A 21,571-nucleotide genomic window follows, 5' to 3' on the forward strand; every position below is an offset into this window, starting at 1 on the left:
AGTCTCTATTATATTAACACTGCATTACTGTGTGATTTTTTTCCCTTGTGACAATGAGAATTGCGGTTCCATGTTTCTTTTGTAAGGTTGCCACACCTTTAGAGAGAAGTATGTTATCTCAAGTAGTGCCCAATTCACATAGAATGTTAACTATTTCACACAGAAGGGACAACATCACTTTATATCTCTCGACTCCCAGCAGCTTTTATTTTTCTGAATAATTAAGGGCTGCAGGGATGTTTAGGATTGTATCTCATATTTGGACTTACCTAAGGGTTGTACAATGAATGGGAACAGGCTTTGGAGCCCTTGGAATTCAGTGGGATGTAGACTTATTTTGTTTTCCAAAAGTCCTATTTACTCCTATTTACTTGTTTGGATGCTGTCAATCTAATTAATGTGCAGATATGTTCAAGGAAACAGTCAGGTTTACTGAGCCACTCCTGCTGAATAAAAACTCTGCAGGAGGAAGTGGAGAGCACTTAGCCACAAATGTTCCAAAGCAGAACTTAGTAATGCCATGGTTGTCTTATGCTGGGTGGGCCTTCTTCCTTCAAATAATGACCTTCCTATAAGGAAATATAATTCTTACAAAATTACTTAAGGAAAATAATTTTTTAGTTTTGGCAGGCCAAACGACTCATTCAAAAGGGTCATTATTTAAAGTTCAGAAAAAAGCTGGCAAAATTACTCTTATTCTTTTTCTGTGATAATGTAACTCCTGGGAATCCTGGTCCTGAAGCAGAAACTTGATGCCAGTGCTGGACAATTAAAGAATGAAAATTATTTTCAATCCCCAAAGGAGCTCAGTTTTAATATATGAAAATGGTAGTTTATCCAATCCTCTTGAAACTCTGTATTGCAGAGGTTAAAAAAAATGAGGAAAATTACAGATTTCACTGAGGTTTTATTTTACTCTTCATTTTCTTCTGTTGCAAAGAGCAGGCAGGAAAAGCCATCAGCACAGGTGATATTGTCAGCAGCATGGCAGGATTGTGGAAAACTGATTCTTGTTGTGGAAGGATAATCATGGTGCTGCCTGCACTTTGGAGGTGAAAAGCTTTTGGATATCCAGAAAGAGAGTGATGATACTTTTGTGCAACCCTCTGGTGGCTGGTCATCTCCTTTGAAGATGGTCTGGAAAAGAAAAAAGCACACACAGTGGCACCAGCTTGCTTTGGCAAGAGGGATGATGTTGTAATTTTGCTGCTGTGAACTGTATTTTGAAGGGTATGAAATGCATTTATTTACAGAAACAGAATTACAGTTATGACTTCTGATACATCCTAAAGCCATTCTGTGCATAGAGATATTTTATATACACACAAATTTATTCCACCTATTCCTGCCTGCCCCTGGTCACAACTGAGATTTGTACAGAAGTTTTCTCTCACTTTGGTTCATTGTCAGGTGTGGTGCACACATTTGGCTTGTTGGACAAAGCAGTCATTCCACACTTTACCTTCTGCTGGTCATCTTAGTACCTGACACAATCATTCTCCTTCCCTGTTCCCCTTTCCTGGTTACCCTCACCTCTCTCTTTTTTTTATTATGCTCAGTTTTCCATCTTTCTACTTCATTTACCTTCCTTCTTGCTTTGGCCCCAGCTTCTCCCCAAGACTTGGATAATATCTCCCTCTCCCAATTCTTCTCTTCTTAAATCTCTGTGGCTCATGTAATAGTCCTTACTGTCACAGCAGTTGTTCTGACTTTTCTAACTTCATGGCTGTTCCTCCTCCTTGTGCTGTATCTGGAACCACCACTCCTGAAAACATCTGCAGCCTTTTTATAACTCTCTGCCACAGAGTATAAAGGTTGAAAGGCCATCAGAGAGAATTTGTAGGCCAAAGGATTCGATCAGTAAGCAGGTAGGTGCTAACAATTAAAAAGATTAAAATGTAACAAATGCAAACATGGCTGGCCACAGGATTCCCAGGAATGCTCTGCAACTTCAAAGCAAGAGGAAGAAGCGGGTAAGTATTGGTTCACATCTAGCCAGTTCAAACCATGGCATGAGAGGGCTCCTGCACTTTTCACCAATGCTAAAAGTTTTGTGTATTTTGTGCAAACATAAGTAGCCCTTTCTCTTATCTCTCACAGAACAGATGACTGTTTGGTGGTATGCATCTGAAGCCATGGCATTCTTCTTTCCTTTTTACATTTGCACACCTGCCTATTCCCTCAGGATGATGCACACTCTTTGCACTTGGACATGAAGCCTTCAGCCCATGGGAAACACAATGAAGTGCAGAATACAAAATGCACATCCCTGAGGTAGCATGGAGTACTATAAACACATCTGGTTTTTATTCTCTTCTGTGCCTTCCATAAACTAATTGTTAAATGCAAGATCTCAGTTCTTGCTCTCCAAGCACACTGTTTCTTCTTCTCAGAGATCTAAATAAATGCCACAGCAACCAAGGTAAACATCTTCCCACGACAGAGGAAGTAGAATGTCCCTCTGTAAGAGTAAGCCTCCCTCTGTCTCCCTGACAAAATTTTCCACCTTGGTTTGTCTGAGGCTGAGAAACAAATAGCCATGGAATGGGAGCACTAAGAAAGACTTCACTACCTTCTCCTAACAACTATATACATTACACCAACCTTTTTTCCCTAACATAAACACAGCTGTGAGCATATTAGCTTGAAGCTGCACAAACCAAAACAGATTATGAGCAAGAATAAACATGGCATTTAACATGTTGCTAGAAGATACCTAGATGCAACAGTGATTAAGGTGTTGTAAGACTCTACAGGCAGGAAAACACATACTTGGTGCCTGTGAGTCATTATTTATAAGCGTTTGAGTCACAAAACCATTGAATCGTTTACGTTGGCAAAGACCTTTAAGATCACTGACTGTAGCTATTACCCAACACTGCCAAGGCCATCACTAAGCCATGTTCCCAAGTGCCACCTCTATACATCTTTTAAATGCCTCCAGTCATGATGACTCAACCACTCCCCTGGGCAACCTGTTCCAGGGCTTGATAACTCTCTTGGTAAAGAATTATTTCTTAATATCCAAAATAAACCTTTCCTGGTACAGCATGAGGTCATTTCCTCTTGTCCTATCGCTTGGAAGGAGACACTGACCTCCACCTTACTGCAACCTTCTGTCAGGTAGTTGTGGAGAGGTATAAGGTCTCCCCTAAGCCTTCTTTTCTCCAGATAAAATTGTGTTTGGGCTTAAATTTACCATTTTAAAGTAAATCAGATAAAGGAAGATTTTAGCACTAATTATTATATTAGAAATCTCGTAAAACTCACAAATGCATTCCTGGTATGTAGTCCACCTGCACTTGAAATACCCCAGAGAAGTGTCAGGCTGCCAAGAAAGAATTAAGGAATAAGGGCCTCGCCCAGTGGTGTGTGGGTAGGAGTGAGGAGGCCAAGGACACGTGGGCAAAAAACTTTGCCATTTGGGAGTTCTTCATTGGCAGGTAATTGATGTTCTGCTGGCAGCTGTGCCCAGAAGTCTCAGAGAAACTTTTGTTACTTCTCAAACTGTGGGTGCCCCAGGAGAAGCAGGAACTCTGTGTGACCCAGCCAAAAAGTCAGGCTGTGGACCTACAGCGCTAGACCCTGGTGAAACAGCCAAGAGCTAAGGAAAGCCGAGTGATTGCAGTGTTGACAGACTGTGTTGGTCATGGCTGAGAGCAACTGTGTTTGCATTTTACATGGTTTATGTTCTGATTTGACGGTCCACATTTGCTGGTAAGTGCCTCACTCCCAGGTCAGATGTGACTTGACATATATTGAAGATGTCTCTGCTGGCCTTCACTTATTTCTTTTAGAACAGAACTGCCTTTCCCACATTCCATGTATCACTAGCTTTCCAAGAAACTATTGAAAACTGAGCAAACTATCCTCTCCTTTCTCAGCAGAAAAAGTAAGAAAAACTGCAAAATTTTGAAACAATTTTAATTTTTTTCTTTTTTTTTTAAACTTTTCTATCTTTGGCATCTTGTTAGAATGCCTAGTAACTTTCTATGCCTTCTGTTTTCCAAAGCTAATGATGGACATACATACAGACTTGTATTTGAATTTGCCTTGTGAGATTCCTATTAGAAATCAAGTGTGCAGTTTATTTCATTTCCTATTGAAACTTATGTGATTTTATGATCTCTAAATATTATTCACTTAGTACTATTCTAGCTTTTTTCCATCTTCATCCAAGATGCTGGATGATATCAGGCTTTCACTTAATCCATTGATGGCAGCAAATTCTCCCAAGGCATCTCAGAAAAGGTGAAAAAATAGTTACCATATTTTTAGGTTCATTCATATTTGAAGAAAGTATATAGAATGAGGATCTCTACTAGCAACATCTGCAGTTTCTACTGCGAGGTCAGAAGTCTTGTTTTATAACAAGAGAAGTTACTTTAATCATGTCTAAAATCCCATCATAGTTGGTAACCCCCAATAGGGAAAAAGTCACACTTTGCCATTCAATTTAAGTAAGGTTTTCTGTCACTCTATGTTACAGAAAGTAAAAGATCTATGCAGTAATTCATGTTCTTTTTCTGGTTTTTTATGTTGTCTTCTGTCCCATTGCTATTGCCAAAAATAATTTTATTAAGCTTCAGTCTGGCAATGACAAATGAAACACAATCAGGATCCAGATGATCTTGACAGTGATGTTCCATTCTGAAAAGTGGCCTTTGTGTCTTCCTCTGGAGCTTGTTTTTTACTCATGTCATTGATAGGAGGGAAAATAATTCTGGAAAGAAAGACACTTGTTTGACCATCTATCCAATGTCTTTTTTCCTGATTTTAGCATGTATATGGAGTGGCTTCTAGAAAAAACAGAAATATCTGGGCTGTAATAGTAGAGCTGCTGACTCATTTGCACTGTGGCTTATGAATTTGTGAGTGCTCACTATTTATCTTATCCCTCCTAAGGTAAAGGAGAGCGTCCATGCTCCACTTTTAATGCCTCTCCTCTCCCTTTTGCCAATTTAGGTTAACAACAAATGAAAGAGAACATGCAATGGAAAATGCATTCATATAAATAAATGTGGAAAATGCAAAATAATGTTGTAATCAAGAAAAGTTTTGAAAGAAGTACAGATTTTACTCACTTAAGTCAAAGAATATTATTTGCTGGTAGCTACATGCCTTCATAGTCACTTTTGAAAACATTTGAAGACATTTGAATTATACATTTTACAGTGTTCTGAGTCCCAAATTTTGCTTTAGAAAATCAAGACAAAACTTTTATGCCTAAGATCCTCATCCACATAGCAAGAGCACAGTATTGCTGGAATCAGACCTATATGCACTGGAACAAACCATTCACCTCCAGGCTGAGATGAGGTTTTAAAAAGGACTTTTTCCCTCTGTTTTCTGGATGTCATGCTAACACCCTGGCAATTTTGCCCAGTCAAATGGGTCCATGGACACTGGAATTCATGGAAAGCACAGAAATCAGAAGGTTGACCAATCCCCTCCCTAACTTCAGACTAGGTTGCCTATGCTGAGCAATCATCATGACAGATTACAGAAACATTGAATCATAGAATTTCTCAAGTTAGAAGGAACCCACAAGATAACTGAGCCCAGCTCACTGCTCCTTGCAGAAGCAACCTTGATTTCAAAAGTCAGTGATAGGAAATCTTCATTTCCCCAGGCCATCAGTCACAGTTTGCACAATAATTGCTGTTGGTTGGAGTTTTTTGCCGACTCACCTTTGCCCTGAAACTACTTGAATTTAATTTTTTTGTTACTGTAATTCACTGTTGCTCGGAGATTATCCCTGGCTGTGTGCATTAGTATTAAGCCAAAAAAACCAAGAGAACTGGACAGGAAAGAGGCAAATAAAGGGCAAGATTTGCTGTAACATACCAGTTGACAGAGAATGTAAAGAAAGACTTTGCTCTTCAGAAACTGTATTATCAATATTATAAATGTGGTTCAAAAAAGACTTGAAAATGTAATGAATAGAACTACGAAGATTAATGTCTGTTATCTGGTGAGAGTAGAACACTGAAATGAGCTCTTATCTGCTTAGGAATGGAGAAGAGAGGGCTATGTAGCTCAGGACAGCAATATTCTAAATACATAAAGTCTGTGTTTTCACTAATAGCACAGGGAGCTGCTGCTGAGTGCCTGCTGCAACCTCATCCAAATCATCCTACAAAAATAACAGTCTCTAATGCATTCAGTACAAGAGATGAAATCGCTAGGGGCAACTGAAGAGGTGGTAGGTGAGTCAAGTTCAACTTTAGAACAACCTGATATTTTTCTACTACATCAAATGTTCAATTTAATAGAAAGTAACTGGTTTGAATCTTATCTTAGCAGATAACCAATAGAAAGTATTTGCTATAGATAAATTTTAACAGAGTTTTGTGTAAGGCAAGTGAGTGTACCTGCAACTACAGTCATCTATAAGGCATCAGAGACATCACCATGGGATAGGTAGGTAAAACACCATTAAAGGGAGGCTGAAAACTTCTGGAGTGGTAACTTGTGGCTGCATGGAATACCCTACCATGTCTAAAATGTAAATAGGCACTATGCATAGGCACCATAATTTAAGGAGAATGAATGCATCAATTAGCACAAATAAGAAACTATGGCATGTAGAAGATTGGTACGGGGATATAGGAAAAAATATAGGGAAAATAGAAATGGCTAGTGGGGTAACAAGGAGAAATAAGAAAGGCATCCAAGGAAGACTGTTGACATTACATACTAATGACCAGATTGAAATAGCAAAATTACAGCCTGGTTCTGCAGCCATTTCCGTTCTGCAGCTGAACAAGAACAGGCCACTGTGTCGGTATTGCAGAAGGACAAGCACCGTTCCCCAGGGGGTACATCAGCCAGATGATGAGTCAGGCTCCTGGGTAGAGACAGGCTGGGCTCCCAGCCAGCGGGACAGCCTGCTTTCCTGCCAGCAGCCTGGTGGGACACAACGCTGCCTGTTTGGTTTGTCAGGCAGGCGTATGCTCTGCTCTTCTGCCTGGCTTCAGGCACAAACATTAAACTCAAACAATGCACGGTTGCAAAGCCTTCTCATTCTGCTATCATAGCTTGCCTTTGGAACACTAATCCCTCCAACATCTTTAAACAGCTCTGAATTTGATTCTGTTCCAAATACTGCCTCAGAAATACCACGCAGTGCTCAGCAAATCTTTTATACAGACTTCAAACACACTCACTCATAACTACTTGGTTTTCTAGGTGGTCATCTCAATGGCTTGGGGTATGATGTGGAAAAACTCTTCAGCCCTGAAATTAATGGCTGCTTGCTTGAAAGGGAAAGGTTATAGTGCTACATCCTCCAAAAGGCTAAGTTTTAGGTTCATTTTGCATAGCAGTGATCATTTCACCTCAAGATCCGCATTTTATTTGCCATCTGGAAATCAGTGGAAACTGCCTGGTAATCTTCTAAGGGTTTTGAGAAAAGTGGATGTTTATGAACTCCTTAATGATAAGTGCCCTAAAAGTGCAGATGGAGAAACTTGTTAGTCTGACTGCATTCAAAGTGAAAAGACAGTAAAGAAAGCATAAGGCCACACATCATAAAATGCTTACTTAGTGACTACTGTCTTTCTTGTGCAGTGAATAAATAGTCAGTCTCCTGTCTGCACATTTTTGACATGCCCTGTGACCTGAATTTATTTCCCCAGAACAATGTATATGCATAATGAGTTTAACTCAGTTTCCACTGCCTTAATTTGGCTACTGCCCTATTTGAATAGTTGGCTTTGCTAGATTTACTAAATCACACTTTGATTAGTTTGTTACGTATCTTACTCTCTCCACATGAAAATAGGGTTGCCATAGCAAAATGTTCAATGCATAAACTGGCAGTTGCTTTTTCTGACTCCTAAAATAGAAAGAAGATTATTAAATTCATTACTGTGCTCTTTTCCCTTCCCTTTCCTCTCCATGGGCAGTCTCAGTTTTCGTGAGCACTTCTTTGGCCAATTGTTTCACACTTTTTTATTACTTCATTAGCTTCTAATTGCATGCTCAGCAGATAGAATTACAGGTTAATTTAACTTTCAGGACTTTTTTTTTTAATGTTATTTTCCCTTTCAGTTTGTCTTCTCCAAAATTTTTTAGAGTGTTTTGTTTTGGATTTAGGAGCAAACACTAGTATGTATTTCAAAATTAAGTAGTGTCAGCATTCATCAATCATAATGATGGCAAACAAAAAATTTCTTGAGGATTGTTTTATGTCCTTTTCCCTTCATCACAATAATACTGGAAAAATATTATTTTAATATTTTACTTTAATACTTTTACCTGCATTCTGAAAACAAATTACTTGCTCATGAATAGTCTACTACTTCCTTCCTCAAACTAAGAAATGTTTAGGTAATCTTTCATTGCACAACTACTCTAAAAAGCTGAAGTCAGCCTTGAGATTTACATTTTCCTTTCTCCCTCTCCCTAACCCAAACTTCATTGACATTTTGGGACTTGTATTATGCTTTCATACCCTTTAATTCACTAGTTAGACAAATTTGTCTCACAGAAATATAAACCTGCCAAGCTTTTCTTCAAAAATTTTGGGAAATTATTTAAAATTATTTTCCAGGTTCTGGAATATGTAGGCATTATTTTGTTAAACTGGCCTTTTGAACCAAAGCACTCTTTCCACAAGTTTTTTCCCTTGTTTTTATCTGGAAGGATCTAGAAAAAGCTATTGACAGGTGTACTACTTACTGTTCATAGAATTCTGTGACACACCATCTCTGCACAAGCAGTGCATGATGTTTCCAGCCCCATCAGTGTTCACTGACAGCAAGCTTAAGCTGGATTTGTCTGACGTATGATTATACCATTCCTTCAAGCACGAATGGATGCTATTTATTCAATAATATAGTGTAGCCCCAACCTCTAACGTGTCAACTCTGATGAGTATAATTAAAGTCAGATGTCAGCCGTGTCAATAGTCTCACTGTCAATACATTTAAGCAAGAAGAAATAGGGCTGGTTTCTCTTGGGGACATGAAATGAAGGCATAGAACATAAGAATGTTGCTCGTTTTGCAGCTGGCTTGGAGTGGGAAGGAGTCTGGGAGATCAGAGCTGTGATTTTGGAAGTCAGTAACAAGTGGCGTACATCAAGTGTTAGCATTAGGTCCAAAACTATCTGACATCTTCATAAATGATCTGTAGGAAACAGAGAACTGCTTCAGCAAGTTTACTGATGATCACAGAATCACAGATCCATTAAGCTGAAAGAGACCTCAGAGTCCAACCTATGACCTAACACCACCTTGCCAACTAGACCGTGGCATCAAGAGCCATATCCAGGCTTTTCTTAAAGACCACCAGGGATGGTGACACATAACGGGGAGGAGTGGCTGATCAGCGACTGATAACACTCCACAGACCTGTGCTGCCATCCAGAGGGACCTCAACAGGCTGGAGAAATGGACTATCAGGAGCCTGAGGAATTTGAAACAGGGAAGAGCAAAGTCCTGCACCTGGGGAGCAGCCACCAGTATGGGCTGGGGATCACCTCAGCTTGGGGTCCTGGTGGACACCAAGTTGAACATAAGCCAGCAATGTGCTCTTGTGGCAAAGAAGACTAATGACATGCTAGGATGCATTAGAAAGAATATTTATCAGCAGGTCGAGGGAGGTGATCTTTTCTCTCTACTCAGAAGTGAGTATGAGAGAGTTGTTCAGGCTGAGGGACTGCTCAGCCTGGAGGAGGCTCAGAGAGGTCTCATTAGCGTGTATACTGATGAAAAGAGGACAGAACCAGGTTCTGCTCTGCAGTGCCCAGTGATAGGACCAGAAGCAATGGGCACAAGCTGAAACACAGCAGGCTCCATCTGAACACCAGGAAACTTCTTCCTTGTGGGGCTGACTGAGCACTAGCACAGGTTGCCCAGGGAGGCTGTGGAGTCTCCATCCTTGGAGATACTCAGAAGCTGCCTGGACATGACATTTAAACAGCAGGGGTTGGACCAACTGAGCTCCAGAGGTCTCTTGCAACCTCAGCCATCCTGGATGTCAGAGACTGCAGAGAGATAACAGCACAGCAGGGAACCATTCTGCTACAGAGATTAACAGTTCTTTGGTAACTTGAGATACACGTCCTGCATTTCTGTTTTCCTAGATCTCTTGCAGTTTCTGCTACTCTTTTTAATCAGGGTCCCTTTGGCAGGCCATGGGTGACAAGGCTGGAGAGGAGTTTGGTGATCACTTGCTGAACATTTGAGAGCTGTCAATTTCAGCGATGCACCACGTCCTGAAATTAATCAGCTCCTTTATTTTGTATCGCAAACCTCTCCTAAACGCTATCCTTTTGGTTTGGTTTTCGTTTTCTAATTGAAGAACATGCAACATCTGGAAGCAGCGCTGACAACAAGCGTTTCTGACGGCGTTTGGTCCCGCCAAGCCTGACTTGCCCCTGACTCGCCACGGATTTTTCTGTCCAAAAGAAGCCGGGTGGGCACCTGGCTTGGCGCTGCGTGCACCGAGGAGATGCTTTCCATCAGCAAGAGGCACACAGCGCGAAGCCGGGGCGAGCGGAGCAGAGCAGAGCAGCCCGGCCCGCCCCAGCCCGCAGCACCTCCGGCTCCGCGGGGAAGCCGGGCCGGCAGGAGGCGTCCTGCGGCGGCCGGCGGGAGGAGGAGGAGGAAGAGGAGGAGGAGGAGGGCGAGGCGGGGGTGCCGGCTCTCCCGGAAACAGCGCCGGCCGGCGGCAGAGCGGCGGCGGCTGCCAGCGCTGGGAAGTCGCTCGTGGTCCTGCGCCCTCGCCGCACGGCATGGAGCCGGTGCCCCGAGAGGAGAAGCCCAACCCGCTGCAGGATGCCAGCCTCTGCTCCCGGCTCTTCTTCTGGTGAGCGCCCGGCGGGGGCAGGGAGAAGGGCAGCGCCGGGGTGCCCGGCGGCTTCACCTCGCCCCGCCGCTCAGGAATGCCCAGCCCCGGCTAAGGGTGCCCGGCTCGCACTGGAGCGCGGCTCCCGGAGCGTCCGGGCGGCGGGCGGGAGGAAGGGAGGGAGCGAGCGGGGAGGGGAAGCGGCTGCCGGCGGTGACCGTGCAGCCGCGGCTCGGGCACGACCTGCCCGCCCCCGCGGGCCCGGCTGTCAGCGCTGCCGGCCGGCGCAGCCCCGGCTCGCAGGTGGGGTGAGGTCTCCCGAGGTGAACCCTGCGGCCAGCGATAATCCCCGGCCGCGGTCTGGGCACGGCGCAGCGGGGGCCTGCCTATCTCGGGCACGGAGCGCTCGGCTGGGCGGGCGGCGCCGAGCGCGGCCCCGTCGCCCCCTCCGAGCACGTGTTTGTGCCCTCGGTGGCTGCGGGGAGGGCGGCAGCGTCTCCTGCTTCCCGGCCCGGGTTCTGCCCGCCGGACTGCTGCAGGCTGCTCCCAGGCATTGCTCTGCTTCCCCGTTGGAATAACGGGTCGCGGGCAGGGATTGCTCATCCCGGCCAGGCGTGCTGGGCTTGCCTTTGCCGTGAGGCTTTCCCCTGCAGCAGCGAGGTGGTTTCTGAGCCGCATGGCCGCGTGGGGATGGCGGGGCAGCATCCTGGCTGTCTGACCCGCACAGCTGCCTCCGCTCCGGAGGGGCTTGGGGTGTCACCGAGCGAGGGCTGCCGGTGTTGCCACAAACTTTACGGGGCCACGTGGCTGCCAGAGCTAGTGCTCGGTCTCTTACTAGCGGGGTCCTCGGCGTGGCTCTGTGTCTGTGCTTAAGGAGGTGAGGAATTGCAATTTCAGTTGCTTTGAAACGTAGTAGGAAAACGTTCGCAAAGTAAAACGAGAGAGCACCAAGCTTGTTTGTCCTAGCAGATCCCATTTGGAAGAGCACTTATAGAGGAAACCCCTACTCTGCTTCACCTGCTGCAGCCCGAACCAGAGTGCACGTGTGGTGGAGGGGGAAGGAGGGGAGGGCGTGACAGGTGAAGCTCTTTTTTTGGAAGACTCTGAAATACATAAAAAACTCTTTGATTGTATAAGCAGCTCTGAGCAGGTGCATAAGTCCCCTTTGGAAGGTAGGGTTATTTAAAAAACCCTGACAAATTTTAACTAAATATATTTTTCATTCGGGGTATGTCCTCAGAGGTACTATGTGCAGGAAGAAAGAAAATAAATAAGTAATAATAAAATAGGCAACTTGTATGCTTGTGCAGAAGTTTCTGTGTTCAGTATTTTGGCTTTTACTTTGACACCAAGGATGCCCATGTTAGAAACAGCTTTGTTGTGAAATCCAAGCAGAATGGGATGAACCTAAGCTGCCCATGTAGCATTCCAGGACTGCTTCTAGTCTGTTCCCTTTCCCTTGCTGGGATTTTGTGGTGTTTCTGGTGGTTCTGCCAAAACCAATCCAGCTAGATGTGAAAAAGAAGAATGCAGTGCTTGTAGCCAGCTTTCTGACTGCTCGTATAATTCTTTTTTTAGGCCTTCTGTATCACTCTGCATGTATTGCAGAGAAGTGTTTGACAGCAACAGTGAAGTACCTTAAATTTCCCTAGTTTTAGGCAAGTACCTGAAAGGCTCCTTTTATTCCAGATGTGTTTTTGAGTTCTTACTTTGTAAAGGAAAAACAGGTGGAAGGCTGTGCTTGGGGGATGACAGGTCTGCTAAAAGTCCAGAGATCGACTGGGACTTAAGACTTCACAGTCAGATGCTGGTGTACAACCATAGGGCTCCTGCTTTGCAGAAGGGTTTAGTGGAGCATGTAAAGCTTTAGAATGTCTTGTTTCTCAGGCTTTTATAGCAGTGTAATTCACAGCAGTGAAAATAGCCTTCTAAAGTCTCATCTCTTACCTGTGGTGCATGTGATCATCGATATACTAGTCAACAAGCATTAGTGTTTTCTGGGTGAGAATTTCAGCTGAAGTGATACCTTCGGTGGGTCAAATTGAATAAGCTGGGGCTATCAGTTTTCTGCAAGTTAATACCATTTTGTGTAACATTCAGGAAGTGTTAAAACACCCTTTCATTTAGCTATAAAGTGAACTTTAAGGGCAACAAATAATTATTTTCCCTTTCTACAATGAGTGTAGCATCTCCCAGCTGTGTGAGTATTGCTTCATTTTAACTGCTGTCTCACATAGGGTATTCTGAGATGTTTTCATTTGGAGAACTGGGAAAACAGTGCTTGAGGAAGGCCATTCAGTGAATAGTAGCAGCCACCACCTGTGGTTGTGTGCCCCATACCTGCTTGCCACTTTCCAGGTGTTGGCTGCTTGTTATTGATGAGAGTAAAAAGTATCAAGCAGCTGGGAAAAGGTCCTTCTTATTTTTATTTTGTTTGTATTTTTCTCCAAAAGTACCATTTTTCCATTGTAAGGAACCATGCTCCCATTTGTTGTCAGTGGTACAGAATAAAAGCTTTCATTATTGCTTGGTGCAGACAGAATCAAACTCATGGGAGGAAAAGAAGTCGTGTTTTCATTGAGTTATAAAACTCAGGTAATGAGTGTGTAGGCTGAAGAGACATTCTTCTCCCACTGTTCAACGCTTGTCTTCTTGCATTTGGGTTGTGACTTTGGCAAGTATGAGCTTGATTAGCATTAAGCACTCCAGCAGTACATTCATGGGAAAGAGGAGCATCTGGATTGTGTGTTAATACTGTTACTTTTATAATGTGTTTCTTGTGTAATGTTACAAGAATGAAAACTATTTATGACACAAGTGTGGAGATCAGGGCAGTTGCAAAATATTCTAGTTTTCCATGTTTTCCACTGAATTATCTATATTAGCAGAGGTTTATCAAAGACCAAATTGCCCTTCTGAATGTTTTAGATATTATTGTAACTTCTAACCTTCAAGAGTCACAATTTCTATGCCTACCAAAATGTTTAAGTTGTTATTAAGTTATTTTTTTTATTGCTGGCTCAGTTTACCGTGAGAATGAGGCCTCTGAAGGATGGATAGGAGGGTTTGCTTTCTTTTTAAGGTTTGTCCAAGGAAGAGAGAATTCAGTCATGTTTTAATGTTTAAACAGCTATTCAGCTGTAGAAAGTTTAGGGATTGAAAAAGCCTTATAGCCTCCCCATGCAGTTGAGAACAGCATTTTTTGCATCTTTTTTCAGGTGGTGGGGATTATTAAATTAATAACTTTGGAGAGTAGGAATAATTTCTCATTTCTGGCTATTAACCCATCTTTGAGCTTGCACGTTCATTAAGTAGGAAGCATATCTTTATTTGCTCAGAGCACTTGTTCCTTTGAGTTACTAAAGGTATTTTTCTATATGGCAGTTGAATTTTTATGCATTTTGCTATTTGGACATCAAATCCACTTTACTGGAAAGTTGCAAAACATAGGCTATGATTAAATTTTAGAAAGACTGGGTAACTTTTATGCTGTTAACAATATGAGAAGGAGGGCAAGCTGGAATACCCTGGAAAGAGTATCCAGTGTTTTTGTGCAGAGAAGTAAAAGAAGTTTAAGTTCTTCTAGATTTCATAAAAATTTACAACTTCATTTTAATAATAGTAGTAATTACTTACATGTCACAGACTCACCATGACTATGAGAAGTCTTGGGGTTTTTTGGAGCACTGAACACTATCGTCATCCTCAGGCTAGATGTCTTTTCATATCATGACTTGACATGCAGCAATTGCCATTACAATAACAGCACTAAAATGTGATCTGAAAACTTACAGCAAGGCATCTAGAGAGTTATTACTCCAAGGAATAAGTCAATGACTGGTTTATATATCTGTTAGTATCTGGCAGTGTTGTTTTTGTGTGTGCTTTGGGGAGAAGGACAAAATCACTAAGTCATCATGGATCTGATGTGAAGTGCAGTGGGGGAGAAGAGTGAGAAACAATCTTGATTTTTTGGTTTAAATGTGAATGGAATGGGGCAAACATAGACATGCAAGTCCCAGGACTTTGAGTAAGGACTGTACAATATGTAGCTGCTTGTCTGACCATGTCACAGATTTCTCTTGTTCTGGTATAAATAGCTACACACCTTACTTTACTTCTTTCTCCTCTCTCATCCTGTGGCTTAGAATTGGAAAGGCCACTGACTGGATTTCTCTGGCAACCTAAGTATTGCCTGCTTGTCTGTTTCGAGTGTCTCTTGCCTTGCATTGAAAGAAGTTATAGAAAGAATTCATTGTTTTTCTTGCATATTTCAACTGGACTCCAGCAATGCTACCAATGAAATTGGTTTGTGTTCTTTTTTACTGCGTCAGTGTACAGATTTGACTGTGAGGATTTTACAATTAATTAACATGAAAATATCAGGCTTTGTGATTTGCCTGATATTTAGTGATTCCCATGCTCAATGCCTGAAATTGTTCATGGTAATGCCACTTTATCAAGATCTCTGAGGTAGCTAAGTTCATTTATTGACTTACTGGTGCAGGACAATTGTAGTACTGTAAGAAACTCTGAAGAAATATGTATATGTATTTTCAGTATAGATAAATAGAAAACACATTTTCTGTACCCAGAGATTGAAATCACACTTGCTTCTCTTTTTCTCCTGAATGAAAAAAGACTAAGGATCATACATACAACTTTTTCTGAAAGATAATACCTTGTTTGTTTATTCATCAAATATCTAATGTCCTGCTGTCAAATTTGAATCATTTGCTCTCTTGAGTTGCTGCATTAATTTTTAAGTTTTGCATGTTTATTTGCAAGATGTCTGTATTATGCAAAAGAAATTACTTGAAAATTGTTGTTTATGAGCTAGTAAAGTTAAAATATGTGGATAAAGAGTCCTAAATAGATTATATTGATTACAACAAGTGTGTATAAACTGTTGAAGTGTTAGCATTTGCTATCTACTGTAAATATCTGTGCTTACATACGCAGGTAGATGAACTGCTAAGTGTATGATGAAACACAGACTACTTGCTTTTGGAATGCTTATGTAAAGACTGCTGTATCATTTATGACAGAAAATGTCTTATAATTCCTTCAAAACTTCAAAATTAAGATTATGTCATGGTGTTGTTTTTGTCTTCTTTTCCCAAAAAAATTTCCCTATCCTGCTTCTAGAAAACTAGGCCATATGTAGAGTGGAGGAGGGAGATAACCCAATTAGATTTTGGAAGTGGAAGGTTGAAAAGACCAGTCATCCATTTTATTTGTTTTGTATCCCTGGCACCGTACCACTTGCGATAACAGTGGGAACTCACAGGGCATTGTAATTCTCCCTATTTCCATTGCTTGTCAGAAAAGATGTTAATACAGAAATTCCAACCATTAAGTCCTTCTTTATTGAGTAACTTCTGAAGTTTATTTTTATAAGTCACTTTCTTCAGACCTTTACATCAAACCTTTGGTATTTTTCTTGGCCTGTGGTTGCTGGGTTTGGAATTGATATTTTAATGATAGTCTTTGAAATGCCACAGGTACAGGTGATGTCACTCCTCTCTTGCCTGCTTCTAGGCCTGCAGAAAATGTTAGTTTGCAGTATGCTCCCCCTTCTTCTTGCCATGTTTGTGCTTCTTCTTGCTGTCTGAAATACCAGGAAGTATGCTAGATTGATAAGGTAGTTTCATACCTGGCTGATGAACAGCATGAAAACAGCCTGCAATAAGTGTAGTCGAGTCCAGTTGTGTTACTGTCAGCACCAGAAAGTGGGTGTTCAGCAGCTCACACTGTGCTGTGAAAAAGCAGCAGCTTGGAAGATGAGATGGAGCTGGGTATCAAAGGTTAATACAGTTGGTATTGAAACTGGAAGCCTGAAGGGCGTTTTTGAGTTAATATGGCTTTGAAGTAATTTCATTGTATTCCTATTTTTTCCTTCTGTAAGCAATGAGGAAAGCTGCTCTTTAAGCCCGGTTAAGCTGGGGAGGGAAGTTGCAACCAAAATACCAGTTGAAAAGCATCTGAAGAAATACCAGACTTACTCTGTTTACTTTATTACTTGTGGACAACTGCCTTCATAAGGGGAAGTGGAATTAGGCAGCTTACTAATGAGAATGGATGAACATGTGAAATGGAGAGGTTTACAAAGAAATAACATGATGACTAAAAACTGTTGCTAGGGTTTTTATGAATTCTTGCAAAATAACTCTGGAGACTCTCAGTGTGTATGTGTGTATTCTTCTTTCTGTACATCCCATGCCAGCAGTGATCCCTGGACTGAGAGGAAGCACAGATCAGTGCTGGTGTAGAATGTCAGATCACAAAGGGTAATGAACAGTACAGTGAGGCAGGCAGGCTCCTGAGCTGAACCAGGCAGGATAAGCAACGTGCATGATTATCCAAACAGTCTGTGAGGAAACCCTGTTTGTTTTATAAAAAAAGCCATCTCCAAAGTAGGTGATTAAAGAGAAAGAAATATGTGTTACTTTGCAGCTTAGTTGTTGAAGTAGTGCTTCCAAGCTGCTCAAGGGAGACAAAATCCTAGTGTTATGGAAGAATTTGAGTAAACAAAGACTCTCCTGTGCAACTGTTGAAAAATAACTGGACATTGAGTGTGAACAGGTGATGCTTGTAATGTAATGCACAAATAAGCTTAAGAGGAATGAGGAAAATGCAGTTTGTAAACCACCTCTAAGGAATTAGTTGATGAGGGTGTACTAGATGTGGCTTTGACTGGGTGCTGTAAAGTTATCCAGAAATTAAACTTCTGCTTATTATTACAAATAAAGAAAATATTTTCCTAATCAGGCAAGCAGTTTGATTTTCTGACTTGTCCTGTGATAAGGCAGGAGGTGTTGTGGAACTGGTGATACACCACTTGTGCAGAGGAAGGTCCTGTAACATGCAGGTGACTGACTGTGGGGTGATGGTTGTGGAGCTGGTCAAGGCACTTGAGAGCTGTGGGTGCACCCAGAGTCCTTACAGACACGTGCTCTGATCTTAGGACCTTTTTTTTATTTGTGTCAGCTTTGTAATGTAGTGGCAAATGCTTCTTGGCTGATGTTTTTGAATAGACTTTATCAGTTCATGAGGAACTTGCAGTGTATGCTTAGGTTTCCAGAAAGCTCTGCAAGTCTGCTCTGCAGTGTGAGAATGGTACTTTTTTTGAGTATTTACAAGCAGGACATGATAAAAATCCAGAGGTACACCAGGTCCCATCCCTGGGTTAATGAACCATTTGAGCTGGACACTGCTATTAGTTTCATATACCTATCTGTAATGTATTTCTTCCTTGGCTGATAGGAAATTATTTTGTGATGACAGGAAATCTAATTTACAAGTTTTCTTGTTTAGGAAATTTTATTTCATGTATGAAGCAGAATAGCATGACTAGCCTTAACGATGCTGGCTTTTAGATAGCAGGGTCTGTTTCTCCTTCATGTTGTCTTTGAAAAAGGGGATGTGTTCTCTTAGGAGGGTAAGCAAACACTGTCTTAGTTTTTTTTTTTTCAGATCTTAGAGGTTTTCCAATATCTTGGTGGAGTTGCTGTCATAACAATTGGTAGAAATTGGACTTTCCTGAGCAACCAAGTAAATTGTGGCTGGTGGACTGTGTTGTAATCTTAAAGGGTGTGTAATGTCAAGGCCCAGGAGTAGGGAAATGCAGGAAGTGAATGTTTATATTGTGGTCTTTGTGTTTCTGCTGGTTCAGAAATGAATCACTTTCTTTTTTTATCAGTGCCCAAGATATTGCTGCAGAGGTGAAAAGCCTCTTGGGGTCACAACAATGATTTGCTGTTTTGCACTTGGCTATCTCTGGGTTTGCACCAGGTTATACAGTGATTTTTTAATTTATTTTTGTAATCTTTATTCCAAGTTGCATCAGTATTCTGGCAGTAATAGGGACTTATTCTGGGCATATTTCCAGACTGATGTCTTTGATCAGCTAATCGTTTTGATAGAACAGAGGCATTCCCAGCAGAACACAAGGTACTCAGGATTCTTACAGATACTTACATTTTTATGTGTAGATCATTCTAGGAAGAATTTGGGCTAAGCTCTTTGAAGGGCATCATGTGAGCTCTGTGTTCTGAAAGAGTAACTAAAATGAGGCAATGTGTAAGAAATTTTTTTTTTCAAAATTCCTAGCAGACAGGAAGGTATCTGGGGAAAGTAAAGACAGTTACTAAGGAGACCTGTTTTTATTTAAGTTGAGCAGCTTCTTGAACAGAGGGTCTTACCTTCCCAGCACGTTGTTCCTCTCTTTCTTCTGGTAAAATAGGTTGGTATTGAGCCCATCATTAGGGTGAGAGGAGAGGTTTGCATGACTGTTTTATATATTTCTTCCATTTATTTAATTTAGGTTTTTATTTTAGCTTTTTTATTAAAGAATAATGCAATTTGCACAGGTTCTGTTTTCATTAACAAGTGCTATCTTTTTGTGAGCTGTTTTGAGTACTCCTTGAAGAGATCTGTGTTAGTTATCTCTGTTCTGACAAAAGACATACCACTCTAATGAGTAGTCTTCCTTTATGGCTACATTGGGGTTTCAGGGATGTAGACCTTTACTTTATTTGTCAGCCTCCTCTAACAGTCCTCTGACAACACTGTATTTTAACTGAGCCTTCAGGCAAGAGAAGGGCTTGGTTGGTTTGTGTGTTACAAGTGTGTGTCTTGAGTAACAGCAGGCTGTGTGAAATAGGCTGTGGTCTCAGTTCTGCTGTGAGTGCAGAGAATTCCACAGGGCATAATCTGCATGTGGCATTCAGGTGGAAGCTTTTACTTTAATGACTGAAAAGGAACATGTGCTAAGTCTTCTGTCTGGAAGTAGACCTTCCAGCATAAAATTCAGGATGTGTCACTGAAATGCTCAAACTCTTCTTACTGTACTTAGAATTTGCAGAAGACCTCATTCTTGGGATAAAAGTCCTTAAAGGACTAAGCATAATTTTAAAAGAAAAATGTTTAACCTTCTTTTTTATACATTTTTATACGTTTTTTCCCTAATGTTACAGAAATGTGAACTTATGCTGAGTCTTTGCCATGCTGTCCATTATAATAAATAAGTCACAAAATGAATTACTACAGTTTTCTGCTTACTCTGGATTTGTTTTCCTTGCCTTTTTTAGTGTTAACATGGAGGTTGTAGTGCAATATATTATTCTTTTCAATGTTATGGTTTTAACTAATGGAAAAAAGGGAGAAGCCCTGACTTTGCACTAGATTTTACTGGAATTAATAGTCTGACAGCCTTGAGACTTCTGGCAGTTTTTACTCTGCACTATCATCTCTCATCTGCTCTTTAAATGTTTTTCAAATTCACTCACACTGTAGGTACAGTGTGGAGATGAGGGGACAAGGGATTTATTGTAAACTGTAAGAACTCAGTGGAGATGGGCATATCATCAGTAAGTAGTTTTGAGAGTTTAAGGACAAAGGATAAACTGGATGGCTCTTACAGTCCTGTGCACTTGAGTGTTGTCTTTCAGCTGGTTGGTTTGCAGTGGACTGCACTTCTGTGGTCAGCACTTGCTGCTCTTGGCTGTAGTGTGGAATCAAATGCCATCAGTATTGAGCAATTGCCTTCAGCAGAAGTGTTGTTCCATTATTCTTCCTGTTGCCCGCCTGTGGCTTTTTGAAAAGTGTAAGTAGAGGAATGGTGTTCCACTGAGTAAAATTAATAGCATTGTTTTTATTTTTTAAGACTGTATATTCAATTCTGTTTCTAAAGTGTCTTTTATTTTCCTCTGTGTGCTCTGCTGCATGCAAAGTACTATTCAGCACTGCTGAGCCCACAGTTGGGACCCCAGCACAAGAGAGACATATATATATTTATATATCTTATGTATTGGGATATATATATATATATATATATATACTGGAAAGAGCAATGAAGGGTCACAAAAATTATTAAGGGTTTGGGGCGTCTCTTCTGGGAGGAAAGGCTGAGAGAGCTGGAACTGTTCATCGTGGAGAGGAGAAGATCAGGGGGAATATCATCAATGTGGATATTTATCAACATGTGGATATTTAATTGAGGGGAAGGTGCGAGGTGGGCAGAGCCAGGCTCTTCTCAGTGGTGTCCAGGAGTAGGATCAGAGGCAGTGGGGCCACAAACTGAGTAATGAGAGGTTCCCTCTGAGCCTCGGGAAACACTTCTTTGCTGTGAGAGCACTGCTGTAGGCTGCTTGGAGGGGTTATGAAAGTCTCCATGGAGATCTTCAAAAGCTGTCTGGACATTGTCCTGGACGACCAGCTCTAGGTGGCCCTGCTTGAGCAGCAGGGGTTGGACCAGCTGACCTCCAGATGTCCCTTCTGACACAGCCCCAGCCTTTCTGTGATTCTCTGATAAATATCCTGTTTATGTTCCTTGTTAAATGTCTGAACCGGTTTTGTTATCACCACCTCGGCAGCGGTGGCCAGTGAAATCTCACAGCGATTTCCATAGATGGGAGATGGATTTATCCCTTATATTTTCCTGAAAGGGCTGCCTCATCCTGATTCTCATGTAGGAGAAAGATTACTTTAGCCTCTGTCTGAAAGGGCAGCTGTTTATGTTTTTAGCACTGATGGTGCAAGAGAAGGAGTGCTGGGTATCGGCCTCAGGAGTCAGCTGAAGTCTGCAGATCTTTCCCACAGCTGCTTGTCCTGGAGCAAACAGAGGCTGTTTCATCCAGCAGGCAGGAATTATTTGAATGGCTTTGAGGTTGTTTGTCTCATACCTACCTTTCACCTGTGGTCAGCTGCAAGAGCTGAGGCCAAAGAATACATGTTTCAATGTAGCAGATTGCCGGTGTCAAACCTGCTGGTTG

General features: G+C 41.7%; 1 protein-coding gene across 1 annotated transcript in view; it reads left to right on the forward strand.

Moving 5' to 3' along the window:
- The first annotated feature begins 10,586 nt into the window (after positions 1-10,586).
- ABCC4 (ATP binding cassette subfamily C member 4 (PEL blood group)) overlaps positions 10,587-21,571 on the forward strand; it is a 140,002-nt gene continuing 129,017 nt past the window's right edge. The window contains exon 1 of the mRNA XM_079306819.1: positions 10,587-10,817. Coding sequence (XP_079162945.1) covers positions 10,744-10,817 — 74 coding nt within the window. The 5' untranslated portion in view covers positions 10,587-10,743. The remainder of the gene's footprint in view (positions 10,818-21,571) is intronic.

Source organism: Erithacus rubecula (genome assembly GCF_903797595.1).
Source record: "Erithacus rubecula genome assembly, chromosome: 1".
Taxonomy (NCBI): domain Eukaryota; kingdom Metazoa; phylum Chordata; class Aves; order Passeriformes; family Muscicapidae; genus Erithacus; species Erithacus rubecula.